This window comes from Varanus komodoensis, unplaced genomic scaffold (assembly GCF_004798865.1).
Source record: "Varanus komodoensis strain SLA01 unplaced genomic scaffold, ASM479886v1 scaffold38, whole genome shotgun sequence".
Taxonomy (NCBI): domain Eukaryota; kingdom Metazoa; phylum Chordata; class Lepidosauria; order Squamata; family Varanidae; genus Varanus; species Varanus komodoensis.
The window spans coordinates 7,745,000-7,772,646 of record NW_025335909.1 but is presented as its reverse complement, the minus strand read 5'-3'; the positions used below and the strand labels follow the sequence as shown (position 1 = coordinate 7,772,646).

The 27,647-nt window shown below is 45.5% G+C and overlaps 3 protein-coding genes across 4 annotated transcripts in view; 1 reads left to right on the top strand and 2 right to left on the bottom strand.

Annotated features, from left to right (window-relative positions):
• Window positions 1–56: 56 nt before the first annotated feature.
• Window positions 57–9,654, bottom strand: RAD9B (RAD9 checkpoint clamp component B). Its single transcript, XM_044440951.1, has 11 exons — window positions 9,592–9,654; window positions 8,707–8,829; window positions 7,444–7,593; window positions 6,739–6,853; window positions 5,324–5,423; window positions 4,323–4,429; window positions 3,476–3,582; window positions 2,680–2,744; window positions 2,007–2,129; window positions 1,300–1,429; window positions 57–511 (listed from the first exon to the last, which is right to left on the bottom strand). Exons 1-11 carry the CDS (start codon window positions 9,652–9,654, stop codon window positions 383–385), a joined length of 1,212 nt encoding a protein of 403 aa, XP_044296886.1. The 3' UTR covers window positions 57–382.
• A 156-nt stretch (window positions 9,655–9,810) lies between these two features.
• Window positions 9,811–15,396, top strand: VPS29 (VPS29 retromer complex component). 2 transcript variants are annotated; one of them, XM_044440489.1, is made up of 5 exons: window positions 9,811–10,031; window positions 12,466–12,477; window positions 13,330–13,521; window positions 13,870–14,105; window positions 14,986–15,396. In XM_044440489.1, the coding sequence occupies exons 1-5, from the start codon at window positions 10,029–10,031 to the stop codon at window positions 15,101–15,103; spliced, it is 561 nt and encodes a 186-aa protein (XP_044296424.1). In that variant the 5' UTR covers window positions 9,811–10,028; the 3' UTR covers window positions 15,104–15,396. The 2 variants fall into 2 exon arrangements, with proteins under 2 accessions (XP_044296424.1, XP_044296425.1); XM_044440490.1 differs by lacking the exon at window positions 12,466–12,477 and having other exon boundaries at window positions 9,890–10,031.
• Window positions 15,397–15,467: 71 nt separating this feature from the next.
• Window positions 15,468–27,647, bottom strand: part of KNTC1 (kinetochore associated 1) — a 39,948-nt gene continuing 27,768 nt past the window's right edge. Inside the window, exons 47-63 of the mRNA XM_044440491.1 lie at window positions 27,062–27,278; window positions 26,795–26,868; window positions 25,891–26,101; window positions 25,309–25,418; window positions 24,079–24,128; window positions 23,532–23,610; window positions 22,699–22,817; window positions 21,623–21,758; window positions 21,158–21,253; window positions 20,791–20,847; window positions 20,035–20,089; window positions 19,032–19,095; window positions 18,381–18,510; window positions 17,508–17,594; window positions 17,264–17,406; window positions 15,959–16,049; window positions 15,468–15,574 (exon numbers count right to left, since the gene is read on the bottom strand). Coding sequence (XP_044296426.1) covers window positions 15,548–15,574; window positions 15,959–16,049; window positions 17,264–17,406; window positions 17,508–17,594; window positions 18,381–18,510; window positions 19,032–19,095; window positions 20,035–20,089; window positions 20,791–20,847; window positions 21,158–21,253; window positions 21,623–21,758; window positions 22,699–22,817; window positions 23,532–23,610; window positions 24,079–24,128; window positions 25,309–25,418; window positions 25,891–26,101; window positions 26,795–26,868; window positions 27,062–27,278 — 1,746 coding nt within the window. The 3' untranslated portion in view covers window positions 15,468–15,547. The remainder of the gene's footprint in view (window positions 15,575–15,958; window positions 16,050–17,263; window positions 17,407–17,507; window positions 17,595–18,380; window positions 18,511–19,031; window positions 19,096–20,034; window positions 20,090–20,790; window positions 20,848–21,157; window positions 21,254–21,622; window positions 21,759–22,698; window positions 22,818–23,531; window positions 23,611–24,078; window positions 24,129–25,308; window positions 25,419–25,890; window positions 26,102–26,794; window positions 26,869–27,061; window positions 27,279–27,647) is intronic.

Genomic DNA, 27,647 nt, shown 5'->3' with positions numbered 1-27,647 from the left:
ATCTTAAGAAACTTGATGGAAAGGCAGATGGAGAACAGAACTGAATCTGTGCCACCTTTTCATTCAGTCATTTGCCTCCCAAGCTCTCCTTCATTAAACATTGCCTGAAAATATGATGAAAAGCATGAACTGATTGCATTGAGCCTGACTAGACATGCCTGACTTTTTAATTAAAGAGTGACTCAGAAATTAGAATGTGACAAGTTGAAAATAAAAAGTATTTGTCCAGAAGCAATGTTTATAAACATTGTAAAACAATGGTATCCAACAGTACAAACATACTTTTGAGACAGGAAGAAACTCAGGTTATCTGTATGCCAAGCATACATGAACAGCTTAATAACAATAGAAATCACTTTTAGCAGTCAGATATTTTGCATCACTAAAATGTTGGGGAAAGTTGTTGATTGTCCAAATCCTCTTCAGCATCACTTGCTGTGGCCAAACTGTGGAATACATGAGTGTTATCTTGCTCCTTTGATGAAACGGCTCCAAAAAACATGGAGTGAAACTAGAGGCAAGAAAGGAAATTAACTGCAGTATCTCAGCCAAGATCCTGAAATGGTGCATCTCTATTAGGGTTGGATTTATGTAAACATTAGATTGTACTTGATCCTCTCTAAAGAGGAGGGAAGTGTTGTGGCAAAGCTATGTAGCAAGATGAGCTGTTCATCCACCTGTGATTCTCCATTTCCTAAAGAACATTCAGCTTTTTCTGAATCGTGTGAAAGGAGATCCAGGGCCACTCAGACAGGTCTTATAATACCCTTATTGAGTGGTTGAATTAGGCAGCCTTTTGGGGGCGGATGGGGGCAATTCGCACTAACGGCGCATTCTCAGCGTTAGCCTTCCTGACGAGTATCCCTGCCACTCCATGCTATCTGCATGTATCCTTCCTTTGGAGGTTGGCCTTCCTGCCATTTTATGTGGCCTTTTTTGTTTCAGGTAATTTCCAAACTTTTTGTGAAGCCATGATGGCTTCTTCATCGGCATCTACCCTTTTATCTTGTCGGAAATATTTGTACCTTTAGACTTTCCTTTTAAAAATGGACTTAATTTCATCATTGCGAAGTCCCACTGATTTCACTGTATGTTCTAAGTCTGGTTTCAGCCTCACAACTGACCTCAGCAGATTTTGAACTAATCAGTGTGTTTATGGGTACCCAGTGTTATTCAACCGTAGATTCTATATATAAAATGTTTTTGCACTAGAACAAACACTTCTTTGCACTTCAGCAAAAGAACTACTCTGTAGCTTATTTCTCTTTTACAGACCAGTATCTTTTCATTCTCTCTCACCTTGTTATAACTGGGATGAAGCGGCACCTGTTCCTTCATAATGTTGAAGCCATCTGCTAGACTTGTTTCCGTACTTTGAATATTTCTGCTGGGTGCTATGATCTGATTGCTGCTTCCTGATGTAGGGCTCCTAAAATGCAACAGATTTTCAAGTCTCATCTGCCATTCCCTTCAAGACTGTTTGTCCCCTACTATACTTGGCTCTGGACCTTTTTCAAGGTGAACCTGTTCTGATTCATGCCTCCTAGGTGTTTGAGGGAGGAGACATAATTATTCACAATGCTGGGCTCGTGTTGCCACAGACAAGGAAAGGGGTATTTCCCAGTGACTGTACAGAACCAGGTTCGATGATGATGACCAGTATGGATTGTTGTGGAGGAATCCTCAAACATGAATCTCAAAGGCAGAAGAGGCCAGCATCGTGGCAAACTGTGTGTTAGGCACAGGACTTATCAAAGCTGTGTGCCTGTTTTGTCCCTCCCCCACACACGAACATCAGGAATGGCCTGCTAAGTCCAGCCACTGGGTCATCCAGGTACTTTATTCCTGGGATGAAAAGTCCTCGTCAGTAACCGCAGCAGGCAATGGGCAAGGAGGTGTTCTAGCTCCAGAGGTGAGAGCATGGATGGTAACCTTTCCTGAACTTGCAGAAATGCTATTTCATCTAAAATCTAGCACTTTGCAGAAAAGGTTCTAAAAGTTATTACCGTTTCTGGCCTTCTGGAAGACACCTGGGTTTGTGAGAGGTTGCTTCATGTTCAGAATCTGCTAAGGTAGCCAAAATAAAATCGGCTTCTGCTACCATTTCTTCAATGCTGAAGGCAATTGGCCTTTAAATGTAAATAAAAAATTGGAGCTGATAGCTCAGTTACATAACACGAGTAATTTCTCTCATTACTTTTTAACCATTCATAGTTTATATCTGTCATGTAAAAGATGGCTTCTGATACTGCTGTTTAATTCTGAAAAGAATCACTAAAATACTGTCTCTCCATTGTAGCTGTGTAATGTAACCACCAAGCTTTTCAAAGGCATCTGTGGGCATAAGCGCACTTAAGCATAGGATCGTGACCAGTTTGTATGCTCTCACATGGTATAAGTGCCTGCGACTCTGCTCAAATGGTTCGCATGTGGCTTTATTACATAGAAGCGTGTGTGAAGGTATTTCATGTAAGTAAAACAGCCTTTAGAAAAAGTATAGTTACATGAACTATATTTTACACTTTTCATGTTTTTCCCCCCTGATACTGCATAAATATATAATCACTGACAATTCAAGCAAGCTTAATTACTAGTTAAGCGAAGCAAACTTTTGAAAGTTTAAAATGAAGCTGTTACTGAAATGCTGTACTTCTTGAAAGAAAAAACCCATCAACGTACGTTCCAGAAACATCAAAATGGATAGCGACTGGAGCACTGATAGCTTCTGCAAAAGCCAGAAGTCCCTAAAAACAAGCAATGGGTGCAAATTAATACAAACATAACACTGGGGAGGGGGTGTTGACTCTCTTTCAGCCAGAGGAATGAATTCTGTTTCTGAGAAGCCCTCAGGAGATACCTCCCAGTGGTGAGGGGCCAAAAGGAAAGGGGCAGGATCAAACGTTTTTTAAAAATCCAGTGTATTGTATTCACAGTGTGCTGAAGCTGTTCCTGCCAGTAACGGCCTTAGCTGAAGCACTCCAGCCTTCTAGAAAGCAGAAAACGGCACAAGAAGTGGGAAACCTGCAAATGATCAGTGACTGGGAGAAAGGTGGTAGGGCCAGAGAAGTGAGTAGAGGCCACCTGAGGAATCCCAGAAAGCTGGCTTTGACACCTAGGCCTGGCGTTCTGCACCCCTGCACTGAAACATTGGAAACCAGGCTTAAATGTCCTCTTACTGTTTCTTACAGATGGGACAATTACAGCCTTACAGCAATGTAGAGGCCATTGCTAGTCATGAGATTCTGAATCATGGATGCTTAATTTCATTCAGAAAGGCTCTTAGGTGGATGGTTCTTTGAGATGCCACGGTTTTACAGCATGCTACCCATCTTTTTCCTCCTGTCCATTCATTCCTTTCAGCCAAGTGCTGTAAGTGCTATTATCTAAACATCACTTTTTAACGGGTGCTCTTGGAAGAGCATAGCTATGTAATTTTTAGATATAGGATAAAACAAATCTGGTTAGCAACTTTTACCCTTAACTCTTTGAGGCAAAATGTGAGTTCAGAATCTATTCCAACTTGAAAGTATTCAAATTCTTCTGGGCTGAGATGTATTTCTGTAATCATTGCCTGTGCCAAGTCTGTTAAAAATCATGACAGTAACATTAAAACAGAAGAACAGGCAAAGGAAAAAGAGGAATAGAGGGCATTGTGGAGAGTTCTTGAAATGTATAAGCTGAGACTAATACGTGTTCATCAAATGCTGCAGAACATAGTATGGTAAGAGGTGTGCATTCAATTGCATCTAGCGGTGAACTGGGCAAATATTCAAGCCAGTTCTCACAACCCCCTACTGTGGGTTCGATTTAAAGCCCCCCCCCCCATTTCTTCGTGCTGTGGCAAGGCACATTCTTCCCAGACCATGTAAAGGGCAATCCATCCCTTACCCGCAGCCCATCCCCCAAGAAGCATAGCCCACCTCTTGCATCTACACCACTTGGTAGCCTCTTGCAATACATTGGAACATTTCTTGTGAAAAAGATCTAAGTATACCTTACATGTATTGTTTCAGTTGTTCAGATATTTTAACAAATTAGCAAGAACTCATAGGCTACATCAAATACTATACATAACCCCCGAATTTGTAATCCGGAGGCTAACATGGTTATACTCCAATAAAAAGTAGTTACCCAGCCACTATAAATGTATTTTCCAACATGTTTCTTTGTGTGAATCTTCTTGATTATTGCTAGGATTATTCAATAACATTTAAGCTGCAAAATATAAAAGATACTTAATATATCATAATATTTATTGCATTCGGAATATTTAGAATCACTTTTTTGATATTTTAAGCGCACAATGAAAATTCAGTCCTTACCCATTTCATCTTCAATGTAAGTCTTGAAATTAACTTTTACTGGTGTTACAGTTAAAGAAATTTCATCTTGATAGGTTGGGAAATGAATCAGTATATCAGACAGCTGCCTGAGAAGTAGGAGAACATGACACTTCAGATTAGAAACCTTGGAGCTTTAAATGAGTAACACAAGTGGCAGTTTGGTGTACATCTGCTTAAAAGAAAACACGATGTGACCTTGACTGACTTATTTGGTATTGCATTTATATCCCACCTTTCTCCCTTTTTCAAGGAACTCAAGGCAACTTGCATAATTTTCCTTCTCAGGCTTATCCTCACATCAAGAACCCTGTGAGGTGGGTTGGGCTGAAATCTGTGACTGGCTCAAATTCACCAGTAAGCTCCATGGCTGAGTGAGGACTAGAACCCAGATTTCCCAAGTCCCAGCCCAGAACTCTTAACCATTACACTAAACTGACTTAGGAATTTTGAAAATTCGTAGTACCCACAGCACTGCTTTAAGTGGAAGGCTGCACTGGATAATGAATACTGGAAATGTTACGTTCCACCAAGGCTCCCACTCCAAATGTTCTGATTGTTCATTCACATGCTCTAAGCCAAGACAAGAAAAGGCTAAAAGTCTAGTTATAGACTTATTATAGAAATAATTGAAGTGAAATCTTGTTGAGGCTCCCAGCACCGTCCTCCGCTTTTTCTACCTTCTCCAGAAGGTGGCATTGGTGAACCTTGACAAAGCCCTTGACAAACAACCCTTGATCTGCTACCTTTTCACACCCTGAGTCTTGTTGCCAGTAGAGGCTGAAGGGGAAGTCCAGCAGCGAGAAAACTGTTCCTTTCAGTGCTGGAGAACATCTTGGGAGAGAGCCAGGCACTTACTTTGCTATCCCCCCAGCAGGATCTGGCTTTCCTCCTTTCAACTAATGAAAGCTAGCTCTCTTGAACATGCATGGCAAGACTGGGTTTTAATCTAGCCAATGTTATCAGGTGAGTTGTTTTATTACCTTGACTGAACCTTTAGTACATTCGGGCACAGATGCTTTGCAAACACAGCTTGCAAAGGTTCACATTCTTGAAAAGCTAAATTATGAGTTTTTACAATGCCTGAGAAGAGAGGATATAGATCGAAATTAGCATATCTTTGCACATTACCTCAAACAAATTAACAAATTTTCATATGTTAATATAACATTTAGGTCTTGCTTTTAATTGGAGCATTATTTATATAAATCGGAAGTAGATTAAAAATGTTATCTGCCTTTTGTGACAGATAGAATTACAACCAAAGAATCAGTGAAATTGATCAACAACAAGCCCTTGTAAACAACTAAAAAGGTATATTTTATTAGGTAGACAGTGTAGATCAGGCATTCCAGCCATGGACTACACGGATTAGGGATGCTGGTGGTTGTAGTCCAACACACGTGGAGTCCATCAAGTTGGGAGAAGCTCTTTTAATCTAAGCACTTATTAAAACAGTGGGTTGCAAATGTGACATTAGAGCCATCTGTTACCTTTCCTTCCTACATTGGAAAGAGCATTTCTTCTAAAATGGCACCAGCAGTGACACACACTTGCACTGGCTATGAATAAGTACACTTGATCAAAACTACTGTTTTAGTCACATGAAAATTTAATTAAATTGGCTGAACTAAGAAACTTACAAGGCTTAACCAAATCCTCAAGCCATCCCAACCTAAAATTGTTGCTTACGAAAAACAAGGAGACTAATGCAGAGACAAGACAGGATGTCAGTATTGTCAGCAACAACTATTCTGTGAACAGCAAATTCAATAATTTGATCGATTGGTTATCTGGACAGCCAATGGACCAGACAGGTACACAAGTCAAGCTTCTGAACGAACAAAAAGACTATTATATTTATTTCTAAATTTGCATATATACATATCAATCAAAAAGAGGTTCTCTTTGGGGATGTGTTTCCTCTATCCCCTTCATATGTCTAGTGGAGCAACCGCCCCGGTGACACACCCTGGCATGAACGAACCCTTCTGTGTGCACTGGCCAGTCAACTACACACTGGGATACCAAGTGCAGGTCATCTGGTTTTTGTAATCCTTAGTACACACAAGCACTTTTCATGGCTTGTTGAAACACATTCTCTACTGCTCTCTGGTGGACATTTAATAAAATGTCCTAGTGCAGCGTTTTCTTTTCCTTTCCAGTTGTATTTAGAGTATATAAGCCTAAGTAAGGAATAATGTTATTTTCTACCTTTAATATGTATAAAACCGCCCATATTAGACATACATAGAAAATAGTAAGGGTGTTTCCAAGCCCCCTAAAGGATGGCAAATGGAACTAAGTCACATTCATTCCTGACTTCTGGTACATACGTTTTAACCCTGCCTTTTATCCCAAAACAAATTACAGAATCACATGCCATTGACTAACATACCATGCTTGCAGAAAAGTTGAAAAATAATATGGTAATTGTTAAAGTTTGTATAAATGCTGCATTTCTCCACATTCCTTTCCAGTGTGATTAAGGACCGAAACAGAGGCAAGACCGCCTAAAATTAAAGATTATTATTATTATTGCACAGATTCTCCTAAGAATAAAGTTAGCTCATAGCTCATAAAAACTTCATTAAAAGTTTGGCTACTGATATTTGCAAAACACACACAAGGAAACTATATTAGTAAAGGTGTAAGGGAGGCCTGGATTAGTGCTAATTTTCCGTAACGGATCCTTTGCTGTGAACTAAACATGTTGGAAAAAGAATTGTGTTTTTCAAAAATGCTACAGTAAAACACATTTTTGCTAGTAGAAAATTACACATTGTTCAGATATTCTTAGTTGGAATCTGAACATTATCACAAACCTCACCATCTCATTGTCTATATTATAATTGTTATTGCATTGTATTAATATTTGAACATTTGCCCTCTTGTGAGGAACTCATGCAGAACTCCATTTTATCCTCACAACAACCTTGTAAGGTAGGTTGGGCTGAGAGTGAGAAAGTGGCCCAAAGGCACCCAGTGAGTTTCATGGACATCTAATCACCATACCACACTGGTTCTTAAATAATTATAAATGGAATTATGTCTTGTACTATGAAAAAGAAAAGCATATAGTGCTTCATCTAGTGGAACTTACCTTTATTGCTAATTTACATGTAGGCCGTATGTGGTTTTTATTCAGACCCAATTCAGGTGTATTTTTACAGGAATAATGTTGAAAGAACATAGATGAGAAGATGATACAGGCATAAGCTGACCTAGGAGAATTTACTGATCTCAGGGAAAGCTGTGGATATGATTAAATGTTATATCAGCATGAAATCACAGGCATGCATAGGAATATGTAATATGGTAATATTTGGGGCTCTGAGTTTACTGTTAGAATGGTTATATTTCTATCCTGCTGAAAAGCCAAAGCTCTCTGGGTATTAAAACCAAAAATTACAGCATCAAATATACAGTAGTTTAAAATGTAAGTAAAAACCACATTAAAAGCTAGCAGCAGTATGAAGATTTAAAATACAGCAATGGATTCCTGGGAAAATAAAGTCTTCACCTGGTGCTGCAAACCGTGTTATCCAGGTGTGAGCCACCATGGAGACAAGAGAAAAAGCCCTCTTTTAGTAGCTACTTTTTTGGTTACTTTTGACAGCAGGAAGGACCACTGAGTAGGATCCTAGCGAGGTGAACCTTCAGGTAAGCCAGCCCTAAGCCACTGAAGGCTTTGAACTAGGCCCAGTCAGAGACTGGCAGTAAGTGCAGTGCGCTGGCTGAATCGGATTCATTTCTATATTTATCACTTTTGCATGCCGCCCCATAGCCAAAGGCGCTCTGGGTGGCTCACAGTGCAATATAAAATACAAATAAAAATAAAGGACAATCGCAAACCAAAATCCATACGTAAACTGGATTAAAATACAACAAATACAGAGAACAGGAGCAAATAAACCAGTAACAACAAGCAATAAAACAATGTGATCCCTATTCCGGCAGGGACGGAGCCGATGCGTCAGTCCACGCGGATGAAAGGTCCTCCGTACATGAGAGAGTGTGTTTCAGGTGTGTTTCAGGTAACACCTAGGCCCAGCCTGGCATCCCCTGCCTATCAGAATAGGCTGCGAAGGGAAAGGGTCCAGCACGCAGGTAGGTGGTCGGCGGGCTCAGCCAGGTGCCGTGTCTGCACTCCCAGGCCAAGCCGCCAGGTGAGCCTCCTCGGAAAGGCCGTTGCACACCTGGGCGCCCCAGCGGGGACCAAAGGTGACTGGCGATCTCAGCGGCCCTCTTAATTGTGGGGAGAAACCTGGTCTACTACACGGTAATACACTTTTATTTCCACACATGTTCTGCCACACGTTTTCCTCCATGCCACAAGTCCGTTTTTCTAACTGAATGTACTTACTCCTTTCTCAGTAGGCTCAAACCAAAATTCATCACTGATGCGCGATATGGCGTATATGGCCTTTGCAAATACTGTAGAGAAAATTATTTTTACCGTGTGATTACATTCTGATATGCAGGACAACTACGTAATAATGTCTTCTTAAAACTAAGTTCGAGTGAGTTGTATGGGATTACTCTCCTATTATCTATTACATTGCAATCTTACTTATATAAAAAATCCATGATACCTAATGATGTCACTAAGGGAGAAAGCACCCAACTTCTTATGCACTCAGAAATATAAAAAGGAAAGGATGCAAAGCTGAGTTCTGTTTATTATGGAGTAGGATGCTGGAGTTAAAAGTCAAACTTCTACCATTACTAGGCTTATTAATGCTAATTTCCAGCCTGTATGTCATTGCCAATGTGTGCTAATTTAGAGGAAAATAAAATAATAAACCGTCCCCTCCAAACGAGGGCAAAGGTATCCAAATGACACGAAGCGTAAGCATCAGTTTCTATTCAGAGGTCCTTAAAAAAAGGCAGTGTGCATAGGTGGTGAAGTGCAAAGTGTCCGATTTAAATTTCCATTTTATTATTATAAATGCACAAGATATTTCCATATCTTGTGCATTTATACATATGAAAACTGAGGGGCTTGTATTGACAGATGACCCAGTTTTAGCTGTAATTTTTTAAAAGCTTGTATCTCGTTAGTTTTAGTATGTTATGACTGTATTGAGAGATGTCGTTCTCGCGAGGCGGCGCGGCCCCCACGGTGCACGGTGCGCGGCGCTACCTCTCATATGAGCGCCGCCAACGACGCACTTCATGGCGAGGGGCGCGCGCCGCGGTCGCCGCGCGAGACGGTTAGAAAGGGCGGGAAAGGCGCGCGAACTCATACTGAGGAGCCGGAGGGGGAGGAAGATCCGACGCTCATTTCCGGTTTCCATTTCAGCGCCGCCATATGCGGGGCAAGAGGCAAAGGGGGAAGAAAATCTCTCCACCCTCTTCCTCCCCTCAGTCTCTATGGTGCCCTGTCCTTTCGCACTGGTTCCTCCGTAGGTTAAGGCGGGTGGTTCTGCGTCTCGTGACTCTTTGGGTCATCAACAGCTCCGATCCCCGGATGTAGCTCTCCCGTGTTGTCTTTCTTCCCCCGCTTTCCTCATAGGGAGCGAGCGAGCGCACAAGCCCCGCCCACTTCGGGTCTGGCTGCGGCTCGTTCCTGACGAATTTTGGCCCAGCTTCGGCCCCTGTAGGTCCTGCTTCCGGGCTTTGGGTTTGGCACACCGGAAGTGGCGGAAAGAAGGGGGTAAAGCAGCGGCGCTGAGGGGGGCCAAGATGGTGAGTTGTCCTGGAAAAGGGGAGGCTGGGGAGAACGGCCTGAGCAGCGAGCGGCCGGGAAGATGAGGCCCTGCCCTGGACCCCTTCAGCCGGCCGCCTCCTCCTCCCGCTCTGGCAGCTGCCGGCTTTGGGACCACCTGGAGCGTGGCAGCATTCCCGACCTTTTCGCTCCCCGATATAGGTTGGACTACGATTCCCATCATCCCCAGCTGGCTGGAGACGGTGGGGATTGCAGCCTGACACTTCTGAGTAGACCCAGGGTGGCGTTGTGAGCTGTCGGTCGGGAAGTCTCGGGTTCGAATCCCGCCCACGATCCTGTTGGCTGCATTTCAGTATTTCTGTGGTTTGGTGCTGGAAGTAGCCATGCATGGAGAGGGCATGTGCGACGTGTTAGTCCTCACTGAAACTTAAGTGCCTTTACTTTTAGTGGATCTGCTTAAGCATGTCTTAACTCTGGACCCAAGCCGAACACATACAATGTTTTGGGCCTGTAGTTAAACGGTGGTCCATTAAATGGATTTAACTTGGGTGGGTGCTTTAGGACAATGCATCTAGCCTTAACACCTTTCAAAATACATAAATTGCTTTATGAATTGTTGTTGTCTAGGCAAGCCTCTTTTCTGTTGGCCTCTGATACATCCCATTCTCTGTCTATGCTGTGAGAAAAATAATTCTGATCTAGCTTCTAAGGCTCTTGTCAGAATTACTGGGATGGTGGAATATTGTAAAGGGTTAAGAATGAACTTTCCACACTCCTTTTTTGATAGTCTGATTCCTAGCCACACCTTTCTTGATCTGCCTGCCTCCTTGTTGACAGAGTGTTTATATAGCATCACCAGTGTATTGGTGGTTTTTTAAGGAAGTGGGGGAAAGATGGGAGGGATAGTTCTTTGCCCCTGAGGAGTTTTCAAATCTAAATTATATAACAATTTTAAACTCATTGACCTGGGAGTTAGGTCCCCTTGATTTCAGTAAAGATGATTTTTATATGCATGAAAAAGATTTGCAGCCTATGGTGACTGATCCAAAGCATTTTGACAAAACGACTATCTGATTGTTTCAACCAGTTGTTTGCAAGTCAAGGCACTTTCTCAATGCTTTTTGGAACCAGTAATTTCCTAAGGGTTTGCTTTTTTCCTGACCCTCCCTGCTTCACATAAGCTATAATTTTGATTACATTCCTGCAATATATAACTCACTTGCATTCATGGTAGTTATGGCAATAGCTTTTCTCTCAATTATGCTTGGCTAACTCCTTGAAAGCATTCTGATGAATCTATGAAATGAGCCATCATGCACTGAATGTAGACTGTCGGTCTAATATACAAAACTGAGCGGGGGTATAGCAAGGAGGGAAAAGAGAATAGGCCCCTGTCCTTGTCAATAGAAGGAATTTTGTTTTTTTACAGAAATAGGTTGGAGTGAGACAGCTTGGTTCTTTTTTCCCCCTGATTCGGCTACTCCTTGCATACAGACAGCTCCTGCAATGCTTAGGTTGGTCTGTGTGTGCAGAGGACTAGTGGAGGATGTGATTTTGAGGTTCACGGTTCAATCTCTTGAGATTTTTAAAAGTTTCTAGCTCCAGTGGATAGGAAGATAATCCAGAAAAGTTGAGAGTAATGTCTGGTAAAATCTTAGAGGCCTCAAGCAGGGTAGCTGAACAAGCTTTCCAGTGGTTCATGAGGAGCCTTCAAGACCTTCCACAGCTCTTTACTCTGTGCATAACAGAGAGAAGCAGGGCCTGTTTCTAGAACACAATGAAGAGCAGAGAGGAAGATGTTGTGCCTCCGTTGGTCCAACTTGGGTTTAGTATAATAGGGAAAGAAAGAGGGCACTGTGATTAATACTGAGTTCTTGAGAAAATGTACTTTTGATTGTTAAGCAAAATGAGGTGTGTATTGGGAGTTGTGCGTTTCCCATCCCATTTCCCATTTGTGCTGAGATTCCCTTTAGGAAATTTTTCATGGTATTTGCTCAATATAAAGTTCAGCTCCATCTTGTCTCTCTATTTGCACAGAGACATCTGCTCCATTGAAGTGGATGGAGAAGCCACTATGGGCAGGGAGGCTTGAGGTGTACCGTGGGTTTTCTGCACCTAGAAGGCACCAGTGATTTGTGGCGCATGTGTAAAAACTTTAGTGGCTCATGGGAAACTGGGATATTGTGGCAGTTCTGTATAGGCCATGCTTGAAAAGCCTTTCCGACAGTCTTTATGGCATCTGTTGCATAAATCAGATTTATTTATTTCTTTAACATTACCTTTCCTAACATTCAGATTTCATTGATGATTTGCCTCTTAATTTGGCTTGAGATGTTTCCTTTTCTGTTGCTTCCTTTTTATTTAACATTGTTCATGTCTCACCCTGTTTTTTTCCATTCCCCTTTTCCCACCCCTGCCCACCCCTGTCTGCAATCAACTTCTTCATCCAATAAGGCCGGGCACAGAGTAAGTTTGTTCAACTTGGCCTCTTGCTAACATTGGTGTGGTAGGTGACAACTCTTGGTGGCTATTAAAATGCTCAAATAGATTTGAGAAACAAGGTCTTTCTGGCTGCAGATGATGATGGTGGTGCCGCTAAATTCTGTGTGGAGCTTACATGACGATGCTCCGTTGTGACTGCTTTGCTCTGAATTAAGAGAATGTTTTATAGGCTGGTCTAGGGCACTCCTCCTAAAGCATATCAACTGTTTCTCAATGAGCAGGACAACAGTGATAGACAAGCCTCTGTAAGATGCTGTCATTTTATTCCTGCCATCAGCAGCAAAAGGGAACATGCCCTGGGGCAGGAATGGACTTGCAGGATATATCTTGCCTACCACAACTCGGAGATCCACCAACTGGTGCAAAAGAATTGAACAGTGCATTTAGGATTGCACAACCCTGAAGACATGTGTTTTCCGTACCAGAACTGAGCATTGCTCAGTCCTAGCACACACACATTCACTCCTGGTTACCCCAAGCTTCTTTCCTAAAAGTGGGTTGGTGGGCGAGGGGGATCGTATGCTGTGGAATCCAAATAGTTTAAAACTATTTAAACCACAGGACTTTGACGGAAATATTGCAAAGCGCAAGCGGGATGCAACGTTGTAGAAGCTTAATGGGGCTGCCTCAGCTTTAGGCGTGAACTTTTATTGCCTTCCAGCCCTGTGCTGAATCTATCTGTAAATGGAGGAGCCATGAACAAAGCTAAGGAGCTCTGAAACGTTCTCAGCGTTTTGTCAAAGGTCTAAGTGTATCTTCTTTCCCTCCTTCCTTCCTTCCTTCCTTCCTTCCTTCCTTCCTTCCTTGATATATAAGTTGGTGTTAGTGTTGGGAGACCTTCATATCCCGCACCGCTGCAACAGCCTGCCAGCGAAATTCAAGAAATTGCTGGTCCCAGGAAAGATCCAGCACATCCTCTGCACCGGAAACCTCTGCACAAAGGAGAGCTATGACTACCTCAAGACCCTTGCTGGTGACGTTCATGTAGTTAGAGGAGATTTTGATGAGGTAATGACAGCTCCTGGGTGGAGGAAGAGCATGCATTTCTGTTCTGAGCTTTTACCGGGCTGCTTTCTGGAACTGACTGCAGAACTGGCTTCTTGCAGTGTTGTTGATCTTTGCACGTCTGTGAGGCATAAGGGTGCCCACGTGCTACTTTTCCTTGCCTCCTCAGTCACTAAGACTGGTCTCTTGATTAACCCACCGTAGGGATGTATACTACTGTTCTTCCGCCCTTCTTAACAATAAACATTTTCATGTAGATGGCACGGGGGAGAGAGAGAGAGGGGGAAGGCGTGTGTCAGTCTCTGTGTGTGTGTGTGTATAAAAATGGTCATGTCTTGTCTTTAATTCTAGAACTTGAATTATCCCGAACAAAAAGTTGTAACTGTTGGGCCGTTTAAGATCGGGCTGATCCATGGCCATCAAGTTATCCCATGGGGGGACGTGGCCAGCCTGGCGCTACTGCAGAGGCAGTTTGATGTGGACATCCTAATTTCAGGGCACACACATAAATTTGAGGCATTTGAACATGAAAATAAGTTCTATATCAACCCTGGATCAGCAACAGGAGCCTACAGCGCTTTGGAAAAGTGAGTTCACACCTGAAGATGCTATTTAAGTGATCGTGTGTAAAATTTGCCATATTTTTGGACTGGGCACTCAGGGTTGACGTCTAATGCTTGACGTTTGACTGCTGTGTGAAATCCAGTGTTTCCCTGGGTCTAGCAGGTGTTGCCGAACGCCTCGCCCCGTTGTTGCTTTTCAGCCGTTGTTTCATGCCATCGTCGGACCTCGGATGCGCCTCTTAATGAACTCCTAAAACTGAACTGTCTTTAGCAGCCAATAAACATTTTCCAGCTAGGAATTCATTAAAGCAACTTTGGGTTTTTTTGCCCTACCACTCCCATAATCCCTCACCCTTAGTTATGCTAGCTAGGGCTGATGAGGGTCCCAAGTGGCATACCCCTGATTTAAGGTTTGCGTTCTTAAAGACTGTTAAACAGTGCAATACGGGATTTCAGCAGGAGCGCAAAGTTCTCGCTGGTCTGTTTCAGTTGCTTGAAGTGGCTGGTGCTTGGTGCTAGTAGAGCGAGCAGCTGGCATTAGAACCAGCCCCTGGAAAGGGGGTAGCATATGAATGGTTGTCTGTTCTGAACAGCTGTACGTCACATTGTTCTCACAGGATGATGGGTCCAGTGAGTACCTGGAAATAGTCCTGCAGTTTGCAACATTCCTTAACCACCCATGCAGCCCGAGGGATGCTGTGAGTTGTAGGATTTGTCTAAACATGCATGGGATTTCTTTGCAGTCAGAGGGTTGTGGCGCTTGGTCCTATGTGGTCCTTTGAAGCAAGTCTTAGTGAGGTTAATGAACCTTTCTCCCAGTAAGTATGTATTGGGATATTTAGGTCATAAAGGGGCTAGTCCTCATGTGGTCAGCAAAGTAACTCTCAAACATCTTTTTCCCCAGCAACATTATTCCTTCGTTTGTGCTGATGGATATCCAAGCTTCCACAGTCGTTACTTATGTTTATCAGCTGATTGGCGATGATGTGAAAGTAGAAAGAATCGAGTACAAGAAATCTTAAGATGACTCGCTCTGCCTGGCTCTTCTCCGGTCAATTTTTTCTTTCTTTTCTCAGTATGCACCCAAAGGTCCACAGTGTTTGCAATATTGTTAGCTTATGAAATGACTCTTCTTACCTTATTGTAGACAACTAAATTTACAGTACTTGACTTCTTACAAAGTCTGCCTTGGCTTGATCCTTTTCTTTGCCTAAAATGGTTCTTGCTTGTAAATACTGTTCAAAGTGCACAGCAAAGTTCTGTCTGTTCACGTGAACTATTCCCAGTCTTGTAATAAACACTTGTTTAACTTTAATTTGGTAAAGCTGATATTACTTATAAGTGTCTATGATAAATCAGGAAACACGCCCACAAAGTCCACCTTAAAAAGCTTTATTTTATATACATCGCACACTGGGAATCCTGAAACTTGTTTCCTCTTGTTCTTCTGGGAATTGTGTTCCAATCTATGCCAGCTCTCCACTGAAATACATCTGAAGAGGGAAGGGGAAAAAGTTACCAGGATAAGACCTTTTAGAAGAAGATGTCAGGTGTTCGTCTCTGGCCCAGAGGTAGGGAAGGACGGCTGGCAGACTCTGCCAGCACCAAGCACAGGACAAAGAGAGTCGTGTGATCCCCGCTTTTCCTGGGCAGGAGAGGGAGTTTATCCATTGTTGGATTCCTCCCTCACAGCGAACAGATTTCATTGGTTACTGAATTTTTATTTGTTGCCACAACTGCACGTTTGATTGCTAGGGATGTGCTCACAATATATCCCAGTCCTCAGCTAAATTCCTGTTGGACCAGCCCTATTGGCTTCCCCTGAGTTTCCCAAAAGTTAACAATAGGTTGTTTTAATACAACACACATTTTACTACCTTCACAACACCCGAAGACGACTTCTCTGGTGGAAGAAAATTTCCAGATTTGTTAAGATATTCTGTTATTAAATGTGCTGCGTCGTCCATCCTGTAACAGTTACAAAGCATATGCACATTGATTACTAGAAAATACCTCAGTTTTGTGCTATGCAGAGGGAAAAGCACAAAGAGTTAATTGTTTTCCTTGATGCATGATAGTCCTCGCTTGGAGATGCAAGCATGAACTTTGCTATAATGCCAGGGATTAAGATGGGCCTTCTGCAAGGGCATGTTTAGGCTATAACGCAATTCAGAATGTGCTGCAGATATTGCATTAGTCTAAACATACTTACTCAGAAGAGTGCTCCACTGTTTTTAATGGGATTACTAAGTGTGCTTAGGATTGCAGCTTTAAACCCCTGAAAGCAAGGCGTTTAGAATGTCTTATTTGATGGCTTTTGTTTGCCAAAGCAACTCATCCTTTTCCTTAAAATAAGGCTTTTCAGCTCTAGAGATGCTCTTCACCTCTAGCTACTTTCCAGGAAGCAACCTTTGCTTAGAAACCAGCCAGAGCAAATTTTGTGGTAGGCTCCAGGTAAGTGCAGTGCCCAGATGCAACACAGTAGAATTTTTAGTAGATTGAATGCCAATTTTCAATGCGTTCTCACTGCTGAAGTCTGCCAATTTTACTTGGCCATGAGATGTGGAAATCTTGAACTGTAATTCTACGTTAATTTATGCTTTGGTAATTCCACACGTTCAGTGGGACTTACATCTGAGCAGATGCATGTCGGATTGCGCTGTTACTATTACATCTGCTGCTCACCCAATCTGGGGAAATTTGCATACAAGGCTGTTTCTCAGACAGTGTAGCCTTCTCCACACATGTAATTTCAGGTCCCCAAGACGACTACTAGTCCAATTCGGGCATCTAGCTCTACCCTCAGAACCTGAGGCAGATCGGTTGTTCTGATGTCGTCTCGCTCACACAAAAGCTCTTGCAGGAGTGCAGGATACTTGGTGCAGTGCAGCCTTCAGCGAAGGAACTCGCAGCCTGAGACACCAGTGTGTACATAACTTTTGGTACATCGCAGTATTTCTTTCTTCTTGATTACCCCGACTATTTCCAAGTTGTAGGGGCTGCACTTAAATGTAGCTTGGGAACCTTGCCAGTTCACTACATACAGTGCTTTCCCTAACTGATTGTTGAGGCTGTATGGCCCAAAATGTGTGCAGTAATGGGGAACAGGGATTCTGTGTGTCCTTTCCTCCCCACCACACAGGAATGAAAGAAAAAATATGTTTGGGAACTCTCTTGCTTACCTGTTCTTATTGACAAGTTTTTCCACCAGACCTTTCATTCTGTCAGGACCCATCTCTGGTAAATTTAATAATGGGAAGTACTTTGGGTTTGCAAACTCCTCATATTTCTTATTCATTATGTAGTCCAGAATCAAGCTCCTAATCTGCAAAATAACAATGAGTTATTTCAGCTGCATCCATCAATTACTGGTCATTCAGCTTTCGCCAGGTGTTTCCCTGCTCAAAGAGGGCGAACCGATCTTACCTGTGATGCAAAGCCAGCTGCCTCACAGAGGCTCATGCACTCGACTTGCTGCAGCACAGTATCCAGTTGGTACAAGTCTAGGAAGCCCTAGGGAAGAACAACAGAACCGCATCTTTCAGACCACTGAAGCACAAACAAAGTAGGTGTTTTTAGAGCTCGTAGCTTTTCATGTTGCAAAGGTTAATAATCACGCAAGGTACCAACTTAGAGAGCAAGCCGTATTAGATCTATTCTAGCAGAGCACAACAGAAACTCTTGTAATGCTATCCACTGTGACGTAAACTTTCAGGGCCTCAAGTTTAGCTTCACCAAGCATGCATAGTACATTTGTAGGTACAAAGGAAAAGAAGGAAGGAAGAACGGAAGGAAGGAAGGAAGGAGAGCAACAGCTTTTTATTGTTGTTGGAGAGAAAAGCCCAGGAAATAGTTGTGACCATTCTGTGCGTAGCACAAATGGATAGAAAATTCATAGGTGAGTTACCTCATCACACAGGCCCACTGGTGATAAAAAAGCAAAACAAGAAAAGTAATGTAAAAATGTGGAGTAAATACTGTTTGCAGTGAGAAGCAGTTCCCAGTTACAAATAGAATCATATCCTCAGGAGACTGCATTGGTAGCTTACAAGAAAAACAATTTTGGTAATGTCAAAAATAAAAACCCCAAGCATGCAGCACAAAACTGTTAAAGAACAGTTAAAACCTTGATTTTAAAGCCTACGTAAATGTATTCTTAAAAAAACCTCTTCACCTTGCATCAGAAAGACGTGTTGGTGGCAGGTCAGAGAATTCTTGAGGGGAGTTGCCGTCTTAGTGCCCAGCTAAGTGACGGCAGTGGGACAGGGAGCAGAGTGTCCTGCCTGTGTGGTCACTCACCTGAATCTGTTCTGATCTTTTCTCAGGCTGAGGCATCAGCAAGAGGCATCCTAGTGCCAAAGCCGTTTGGCCCGTCTTGGAGTACTGCCTTGCAATCGCAGTGAGATCCAGGTCAGCCAGGACTGGGCACCTTTGAGAGGATGGAGGGGGGAATTAAGAGTTAACCAGAATTATGTAGGGCAACAGAGTAACTCCTTCTCCCTTCAGTAGTTTACTAGCTGGACAGATATGCCTATAAGCTACCTCTGTGTCTTCAAACATGCAAAACTACCTGGCTGAGCTGATTCTCAGGTACCTTTTCCTCTTACCACAGGCCTGGTCATTATAAGTAGCAAACCGAGTGTAGGACAGGCTGCAGGACGATTGCCAAAATCTACCATTTCAAAATAATCCCTTACATTAAACGACCCATGAGAAAAAGCCAGCCTAGGCAGCCAGAGGTGTTTTTGCTGCTATTGGGAAGGAATTTTTTTAACAGTAAGTTACCTCCTTCTCAATGCACCACTTGTTCTGTACAGGTTAGCATTCAAAGGTGTTAACCCCCACTTTTACTTTTGAAGTGATGAAACTTTGTTCTGCTTGGTTAATCTTTAACGACCTTCTATCTATCTATCTGTCTGTCTATCTCACAGAAAAGGTTTCTTTACTTACATCAATAACATGTTGAATGACTCATAACATGCTTCCGATTGACCAGCATTTGATGGACACGAAGCTTAAGAAACAGACAAAGGCACAGGACTTATTCATGTCGCATTTTAGCTCATTCGATAGATCAGTTTCTTTCAGGTCTGCAGACTAACTGGTAGGATCTCGATACACGTAGGAAGGAAACCACTGTCCTCTGTCAGTGTGACTGGCTGGAATGGCACAGCCTGCTTTGACCCAGAATCCAAGCAAACATACACAGCCAGTGGTGTAAGTGGGCTTAAAGTCGAGGCTGTATATGCTCAGGGCGCACTGTCCTGCAGCAGGGCCCATCGAGTCCATCAGCCTTGTGTCCCAGTGGCCAGCTGGGGGGCCACACCTAGCAACAGCCAGCAGCCTCGGTGTACCCCCCACTCTGAGTCCCCTTCACCTCCACCACTCTCTCTCTCCTTTTAATCCGGTGGCCGTGGCCGCATCTTGTGGCTTTTACACTCTGTGCATTAGCACATCATTGCATAGAGAGGCACCGTGCCTGTCCTGACTCTCCGTCAGTTTCAGTCCAAAACCCTAAGTGATGAAAACTTCAGTGGCTGGCAATGCAGTCCTGGATATGTTCACTCATAAGTCAAATTTAGTTCAATGGGACTTTTCTAAAGGCGGGTGTCACCTTTTTCTGCTTTTACTGGACCATTTCAAGGAACTGAAGCCTAACCAGGGCCTGTGTCATGGCTGCTGAAAATCCTACTTGAATGCTTGGCTCTAAGCGAATGTTTTCCAGACAGGTTAAAATCTCTTTTTGCAGGCCTAAAAGTCAGAAACGTTCTCCTTTGTATGAAAGCTGGGATTTCCTGGTAGCTGAATTCTGCACACACTCTCTGAATCCAGTGGCTTTCTGCGGTTCTGTTGCAGTGCACAATAGCCAAGCCTCTATCTAAAAACTGGCCACGGTTTCATGTGAGGAATTGATGGCCTGAAGATAATGAGAGCGCAAAGTTACAAAGCTAACCTGAAAGAAACGGTGCCAGAATAACAGTCCGCCAAGCTCTGCTGAAGTACGGAACCTGTGAAAACGGAAATACGTCCTAAAATGCTGCGACTGGGCCCCAAGCCAGTGCTGGAACCATTGCAGGATCCAGAGTTTTCTGTAGGCCTCTTAAGCCCCCTTCCCACGTATTTCTGCTCCAGGGGCCCACCAAGGCCAACGTACAATGCATTCCAGGAATCGGGGGGTTACCAGTGTGTGGATCCCAAGGCTAGGCCCTCTCCGCCTGGGTGGAGTCACACTTGTCCATCCGCCTAAGCTGACGGAGGAGCATGGTACCACCAAGGCGCAACCTCTTCCTCCACTGGCCAGTGACTATTAAGTCTTCCAGAGCAGGGGGATGGAACCTCTGGCCCACGTGCCCAATCTGTCTCTCCGAGCCCCTCCCCTTTCCCCCAGCCACGGGTCGTTTGGGGGGTTCTCGGCTTTGCACTGTGTCTTTCCCACTGGAAAAGGCTAAAGTGCTTCTCTTGTGGCCGAGTGACTGGCAGGAAGATCTTTAAGATACCAGATGCTGGTATGTTTGGCTCTTGGCTCTTTACATCTTGCCTTCAGTCAAACCCGCCCCTGAAATATACCACCCCCAAACTTCTCCAAAATGCAGTTTGGCTCCCAGGTGGAAAAAGTTTCTGTACCCTGGTCTAGATCAATGCAAAATATCATTATGCCTTTTTCCTTTTTAAAGTTAGATTAAAGTTACAGATTAAAGATTTCACGCACCTGCCATAATGAATAGATCCCAGTAATTTCTGCTAAAACTTTCCTCAGATATGGAATCTGAAATACAGAAGATATTTTAAAGGGTTCTGTGCATGTGCAAAGAGGATGCAATTGAGCTACTTCTATAATAATCAAATTACTGGAACTTCTGGAAGTTTGAGCCCTTTAAATTGAGTCAATCAAATCAAAGGTTTTTTTTGAAAAACAACAACAACCATAACAGGACAAATCATAATTCCGTGATAAATATGACTTGGAACTGAACATTAAATATTAGCATTCTGCAAAATGAAATAGATCTTCATACTACGACACCACAGACTATAGACACATCAAAGTCCCACATAAAGGGAAAAATCCCACGTACCATGTTGAAACTAATCAGCTTCTGCAGCAAGCCATTCCAGAGCTGAGCATTATATACACTGTACTCCAGGCTGAGCTCTGTCACGAGTTTCACAGCCTGAAGACAAAATAACGTTATTAAAATCTTGCTTATTCTGAAAAAAAAAATCCCAAGATAGCATAGATGAATTGAGAAGGCTTCATCAGCATTGGGTAATCTGAAGTGGGATTTGCATCCTTTTCTTCCAAGGCCAACTTCTGTCAGAATAGTGTGTTTTCGGTATTCCGGGCTGGCTCTGTATACTGCTTTGCTTTCAAGGGAAATAAGGGCTGCGCGGCAGGGCAGGAGCCCCACGCCAAGGCCCAGCTCTCCCACAGAGCTTGCTGCGTGGGAGAACAAGCCTCTCACCAGCCACCGCTGTGCCGGGCCGCTGCTCGCCTGGCATGGGGCCACCCCCACCCTGCTCTGCCTCCCCAGGGAGCTTACGGTGGGCTCATGGCTGTGATTCTTCCAGAGTCCTTTGATCAGTCCTTCCTTGGGAGCGCTATGAAATGATTCGTAAGTGTACGGAATATTCAGGTTCTCGAGCACCGTGAGATGAATTAAGCACTTCAGGAAATGCCTGTGAAGAACCAAACAGAAACGGGCACTTAACGGGGTGGAGTTTAGTGCTGCCATCCTGAACGAGCCTGTTACTCGAAGCAGCATGACGGCATTTTTACAGAAGTGAAGCAACGGGAGAGTCGGCGATGGGCAAACAAAATGCGACATGCTTCTCAAATGGGCTGCGCTCGTACAGCCCCAGGAGCCGAACTGGGGTTGATACGCAAGTGCAAATGTAAATGCACGGAGCACCCAGCCTCCCTCACATCCTCCATCCTAGGCCAGCAGCTCATGGATCAGATCTCACCAGCTAAGAGGTCCCAGTCTGGTGCAGCGGCTGCAGCAGCGGGTGCTGACCAGGGAGCATGGGACTCAGATCCCTGCTCAGTTTACTGGGTGACCCGGGACCAGTCACCATTCCTTGGCCTAGCCCACCTCGCAGGGTTGTTGTGGAGATAAAAAGTGGAATGAAGGGAAAAAGGAGGACCCATTGCTTCATGTTAGAACAAGGAAGCGTTCAGTCCTCTGACGCTGGAGGATTAGCTTAGGACAGGTGCGCCTTTAATTCAGAAGTAGGACTTGTGCTCTGCAGGCAGCGTTCCCCAGGTGCAATTCCTGGCCTCTCCAGGTGGGGCAAAGGGAAAACGCCTTGTCTGAGGCCCTGGAGAGCAGGCGCTCCTCGCTGTGGACCCTACTGGACTAGGTGGACGCTGACCCGCTTCCCACATCTGAGCCCACGGAACCTCGGCCGTCATACACTGCTTTGCAGTTAACCTTTGTCCAGCTTTGTTTCCGGTCTGCTGATGGCAGCAAATAAATGACGGAATGAGCAGGGCTCCATCTCCACACAGGAACTCCAAGCTGCTCCAGGCATTCTGTGCTGGAGAGGAGCTTTGGGAGGCCAAGCTTTGTCACAGCGGGAAAGGTCTACGTCCAGAGGAAAACCACACCCTGCTTACTTGACTTTCTTGACGGGCTTTTTAAAGAGGGCTTCGACAGCTCGAGGGTCAGCCAAACACAGCAGACACCGGAGAGCCCGGCTTCTGTGGGCAAAGGTCAGCTGGTTTACCCCAATAGGCTGAAATGGGTGGGTAGAAAGAAAGAGCTCCATTAATAATGCTCAGGATCGTCTTCCCAGTTTGCTCAACTGAATAGCTAACCATGGAGATGCTATGCAACACCTTGTAAGTGGCCCCATCTATACAAGGAAAGCGGTTACTTAGAAATCTTGGCTGACAAAGCTAACCTACAAATATTTAGGCACCAGATCAGAGAGACTTGTTGCTGCAGTGCTGCTTGCTGCCTTTGAAGACAGGAATTTGTTTTTCCCTCAATTTAAATCACTGCTTTCCAAGAAAAATGACGTTCAAGCTGGCTAGCAGTAATCAAACCAAGGCTGAAGTAAACTGAGTTAAAACAGTCTAAAAACAAATAGATTAAAGACACAATTGCAAAACAGCTGCAAATGAAATAAAACTGAAACCCAAACCTACTGAGCCAGTGAGGTCCATTCATTGCATTTCTATACTACTCAATTGCCAAAGTTCTCTGAGCTGTTTGCAGCTTGGTAAGACTTCGGCTCTACCAGGCCAGGTGGATCAAAGGTCCGCTCAGGCGCCCGGCAGCATTCTGTGTTCGCACGACACAGGTGGCCTGAAGTTGCTCGTAAGCGGGCCTGTAATGGGCACACCGTGAATTTTGCTTCCGCATTCAGATTTTCTTCTAAACAGAGGGAATTCATGCGGGACGATGTCCTTTAGAAAGCTCGCTGACCGTGCGTATGAAAACTTACCGACACTGCAGAGACTGTACATTCATACAGGATTCTTAAGGAGTAATCGACTGGATGAAGCTGAAGGAGGTAGAGAACTCTGCAAAACAGTGCAAACATGCCTTTCTTTTTATACAGTCTTCCCATTAGGCCAAAGCAGATGGCTTTGCTCCATACACAGAGTGGCCTGTTTAATCCTATCATATGTGCTGAAATTAGGAACTCCTGAAAAACAAGGCTTTAAAGAGACACGGATGACTAGAATCAACAAGGGGGATGCCATTTCCACATATCAGTGTCCCCTCTTGTCCCCAAACCCTGAGGCAGAATGAAGCCCGGTTCTAACGGGGGGAAACCTTCCTCCTTTTGTTAGTCCAGACTGCCTGAGATCTTTCCTTCCGCAATGTGTAAAGTAACGCAGCACCAAGTTTTCCTTACATAACTGCAGCCATTAAGGCACAGCTTGGAGGCTGCGGACTCGTGTCTTCCAGTATTAGGAATTTTCATGTGTCGGAGGAACAAAAGGCAGGAGAATGGCAGAGGCTTTTATCCGAACACAGTGCTTTACCTCTTGAAGTCTTCATCTTCGTGGACGTTTTCAAAGATGTCTGATGTTTTCTGTTCAAGAATAAAGCAGAGTAGAACAATGTGAATCTGGAAAGCTCCCTGGCAAGGACAAAACTGTGATGCTGGATCAGATCAAAGTCCAGGGCTTTGCTGGCCACTAGCTTGCGAAAGGCTAGCTTTCGGTAGCCCACTTAACGAGTGAAAACCTTTACTTCCTTTTAGTACTTGCTCTGCTGCACTGGCAGCTTCTGGCTCCAGAGCACACTCATTCATTGCAGGGGAATATGCCTTCCTCGATGCACTTGCTCTCTTAAAACAGATTAATGTTCACCTACTAAGTGCTGGACTAAATCTAGGCATTAGCAAGGTGGTGCCTTGATCGTGAACGGCAGATGCTTGCCTCAGGCACAGAAACCTGGTAGCGTTCTAAGAAACAAACACCCAAATTTTAAAAAGCTTTTGGTCAAGAAGATAATCACGATCTTGTGTGCATGGTTCTTCAGGTTCTGCCAGGTGAATGCAAGGAAAGCATCTTGCAGCCAGACGCCCTTTTCTGTGAGCCAAGAATCCCACAATGACAAGGGGACTGTCTGCTCCAAAGACTTGGAAATCTGAGCAGAGTTCCTAGGAAGCAACAGGCTAACTATCAATACATGCAAAAAGCCAAGGCCACTTTATTTACATTCCTCTTAAGCAGGGGAGGCCTTTGGTCTCTGCTCTGGCAGCGTACTTCTGGGATCATGATCCAGGGGCTCAAGGACAATGTAAAGCATCCATATTCCAAACCAGCCTCCCCCAGCGGGTGTCTCCAGATAGGCTGACCTGCAATCCTCAACACGGGCTACGCAAGCTGGAAACAGCAGGTTGTTGTTGGTAGTCGCGAAGTCGTGTCCGACCCATTGCGACCCCATGGACAACATTCCTCCAGGCCTTCCTGTCCTCCGCCATCCCCCGGAGTCCACTCAAGCTCACACCCACTGCTTCAATGACTCCATCCAGCCACTTCATCCTCTGCCGCCCCCTTCTTCTTTTCCCATCTATTGTTCCCAGCATTAGGCTCTTCTCCAGGGAGTCCTTCCTTCTCATTAGGTGGCCAAAGTATTTGAGTTTCATCAAACTCGACAGCAGGACTTGCCCTCTAACCCAGCAGGAAGGCAGCTGGAGAAGAGTGTTCTTGGCTACAAGCACAACTGCCAGAGGACCGGCTCCTCTCAGGGAAGGGCACACTTACATCCGTCGGGAGCGTGTTTGGACACAGCCATTTTTCTAGCAGCATATCCCAGATCTTCTTCATATCCAAGTCATTGATCTCCGCTATTTCTCTGGCTGCGGCGTGGATGTCTAGACCGGTGTGGGGACACTGCTGTTAAGGAGCCGGCCTCCCTCCCTCCCTCCCTTTCCACTTGATTCCCCACCCCCAAGTCTGAAAGCCGCATGACAAGGACCGATGGCAAGGCTAGGCATGGTTGGCCCCCGCTGTGTGCAACCCCCCCCCCCCGCGGGCAGGAAGCCTCAGGCGGCCACCACGCATTGGTCTCCACACTGCTGGGCTGGAGGCGCCCATCGTCTGGCTCAGCTGGGCGGCTTCCGGGGTCCCTGCGAAGAACCCGCCAGTTCCTGTGCCCAGTTTGACAAGCCTTTTGTGGGGGAGAGCCGGAAAGAGTCTTGGGGGGCATGAGTAAGATGCCCTCATCCGCTGGGCAGGGCAGGGACGTGCGGGCCAGGTCTCCTTTCGGCATGCCTCTGGGCTTTGGGGGGAATGACGGTGAGGCCAGGCTGGGGGCCCTGGCCCTCGGCAATCCTGGGGGCTGACCTGGGTGGTCCCTGCTGCTCGGGTCCTGGGCTCGGTCTGCTATGCTGCGGTGCTGGTAGAGCAGGATCACCAGGTTCGCCGGCTTTCCAATGAGCTTCCGATGCTCCTCGGAGCTCAGCTTGTGGGCTGTGAGCACGGCCTCTGTGGCCGATCTCCGGTGTTGCACCTGCAGGTTCTTCAGATGCGCTTGGGCCTTCTCATGAGCATCTTCCTTTATCGACAAACAGAACATGGCTTCATGAGCAGAAACCGGAGGCTCTGTTCGCGAGCAAGTGGGGAAGGGCCAAGGCACAAGGCCAGCCGCTGCCACGCCAGTAGAGGCTGGAAGGTCAGGCAGTTCCCCCGGAAGCCTTGTGACCGAGCGCCAAGGCTCCCGGAGGCTCAGCGAGGAAGTAGCAAGGACCCACCGCATGGGAGTCTGGGATAACAAGGTCATTCCCATCCGCCCCCCAAATGGGAGGGTGAATGACCCAAAGGGGAATCCCTGCGCTATTTCCCAGCGCAGGCTGGAGATAAGGACTTGCTTGAGCACTCCCTGAAAAGAAAGCACACCAGCTGGCCTTCTTTTAAAAGATTTGTTGTGCAACTCTGAAAAAGCGTGGTACTTCACGAACAAGCAAGGGGAAACCAGCGATCTGTCTGGGGCGGGATGTATGCAGAGGGCTTGTGTCAGGGAGGGACTTCCGGCCCCTCCTGTGCAGCGCTCAGCAGGGGTCACCTGGGTTTGTCCTGTGGGCTAAACCTGAGTGGCGGGTTGTTTGAGGGTCGAATAACCCATGGGCCTTTGCAGGATTATTTGAGGGCTGTTCAACCTTCAGACAGACCCTGGCTTCACAGGCACACAGGCATAATTTAAACATGGTCTAAATGTTCGCAGAGGTTTCTGAGATGCCACACTCTGTACCGTTGCAGCAGTATTCTTCAGCCATTTTTCCGCCAAACCAAGACAGATTTTCAAAGCGAGGACTTTGGTGGGCCCTGGAGATGGAGAAATGCAAATCCAGATTAGGGTAAGCATGGCGCTCTCTCTTTCTCTTTCCCCCTCACACGCTGCCACCACCACCACCATCTTGCTCCAATTTCAGAGCTGCTTTAAGAAGTAGGAGTGTGAGAACAAGACCGAGGCCGCCACGGCCCTGCGGACGACAGCAGTACGGGGATGACCACGTACCCACAGGAAGCTCTTGTGCGATCTTGTGGGCGAGCGCCGTGGCCCATTCCGGGTTCGCAATTGAGAGCAGGTAAGATTGAACGGCCTGCATGGTTTTGGCCATCTCCTTGTTAGGCACGAGCACACGCCCGCTTCTTGTCAGTTCCAACAGTTTTGGCTTCACCTTCCCTTGGAACACGTGGTTGGCTGCGGACATGTAGAGAGTATCCAGTGAGACCTTGGGGGGAAAAGCAGAAAGGCTAGCGAGGAGAACCAGAACTGCCCACGGCAGTGGCCGCACGGGCAGCGCCAGAGGGCTCGGCAACTAGACACGGCGGGGAAACGTCTCCCATCGGCGAGGCCTCTTCCCGGGTGCTCGGTTCCACTCCCGCCCTGCTGCTCCGCGCCGGGCGAGCGGCGGCCCTTCGGCAGCGAGTGCAGCTCCCCCAGGCGGGCCGAGCCATCCGGGCCCCAGGAAGGCACACCAGGGCTGCCCCTTTATCTCAGGGACTGGCCAGGTTTCAAACGGCTGTTCTGCTGGGCCAACGGGAAGCCTGGCAGCACGACCCTAAACCCAGAGGCGGGGGCAGGAGCAGAAGGGAGGGCA

Coding starts and splice junctions, on each gene's coding strand:
- RAD9B (XM_044440951.1), bottom strand. CDS start 9,654: ATGGCGGCGCTGAAATGGAAACCGGAAATGAGCGTCGGATCTTCCTCC. Junction 3,583..4,322: donor TTACATTGAAGATGAAATGG/GTAAGGACTGAA, acceptor GATTTTTAACAG/ACTTGGCACAGGCAATGATT. Junction 1,430..2,006: donor CTTCCAGAAGGCCAGAAACG/GTAATAACTTTT, acceptor GTTGCATTTTAG/GAGCCCTACATCAGGAAGCA.
- VPS29 (XM_044440489.1), top strand. Junction 13,522..13,869: donor TTAGAGGAGATTTTGATGAG/GTAATGACAGCT, acceptor CTTTAATTCTAG/AACTTGAATTATCCCGAACA. Junction 14,106..14,985: donor GCCTACAGCGCTTTGGAAAA/GTGAGTTCACAC, acceptor CTTTTTCCCCAG/CAACATTATTCCTTCGTTTG.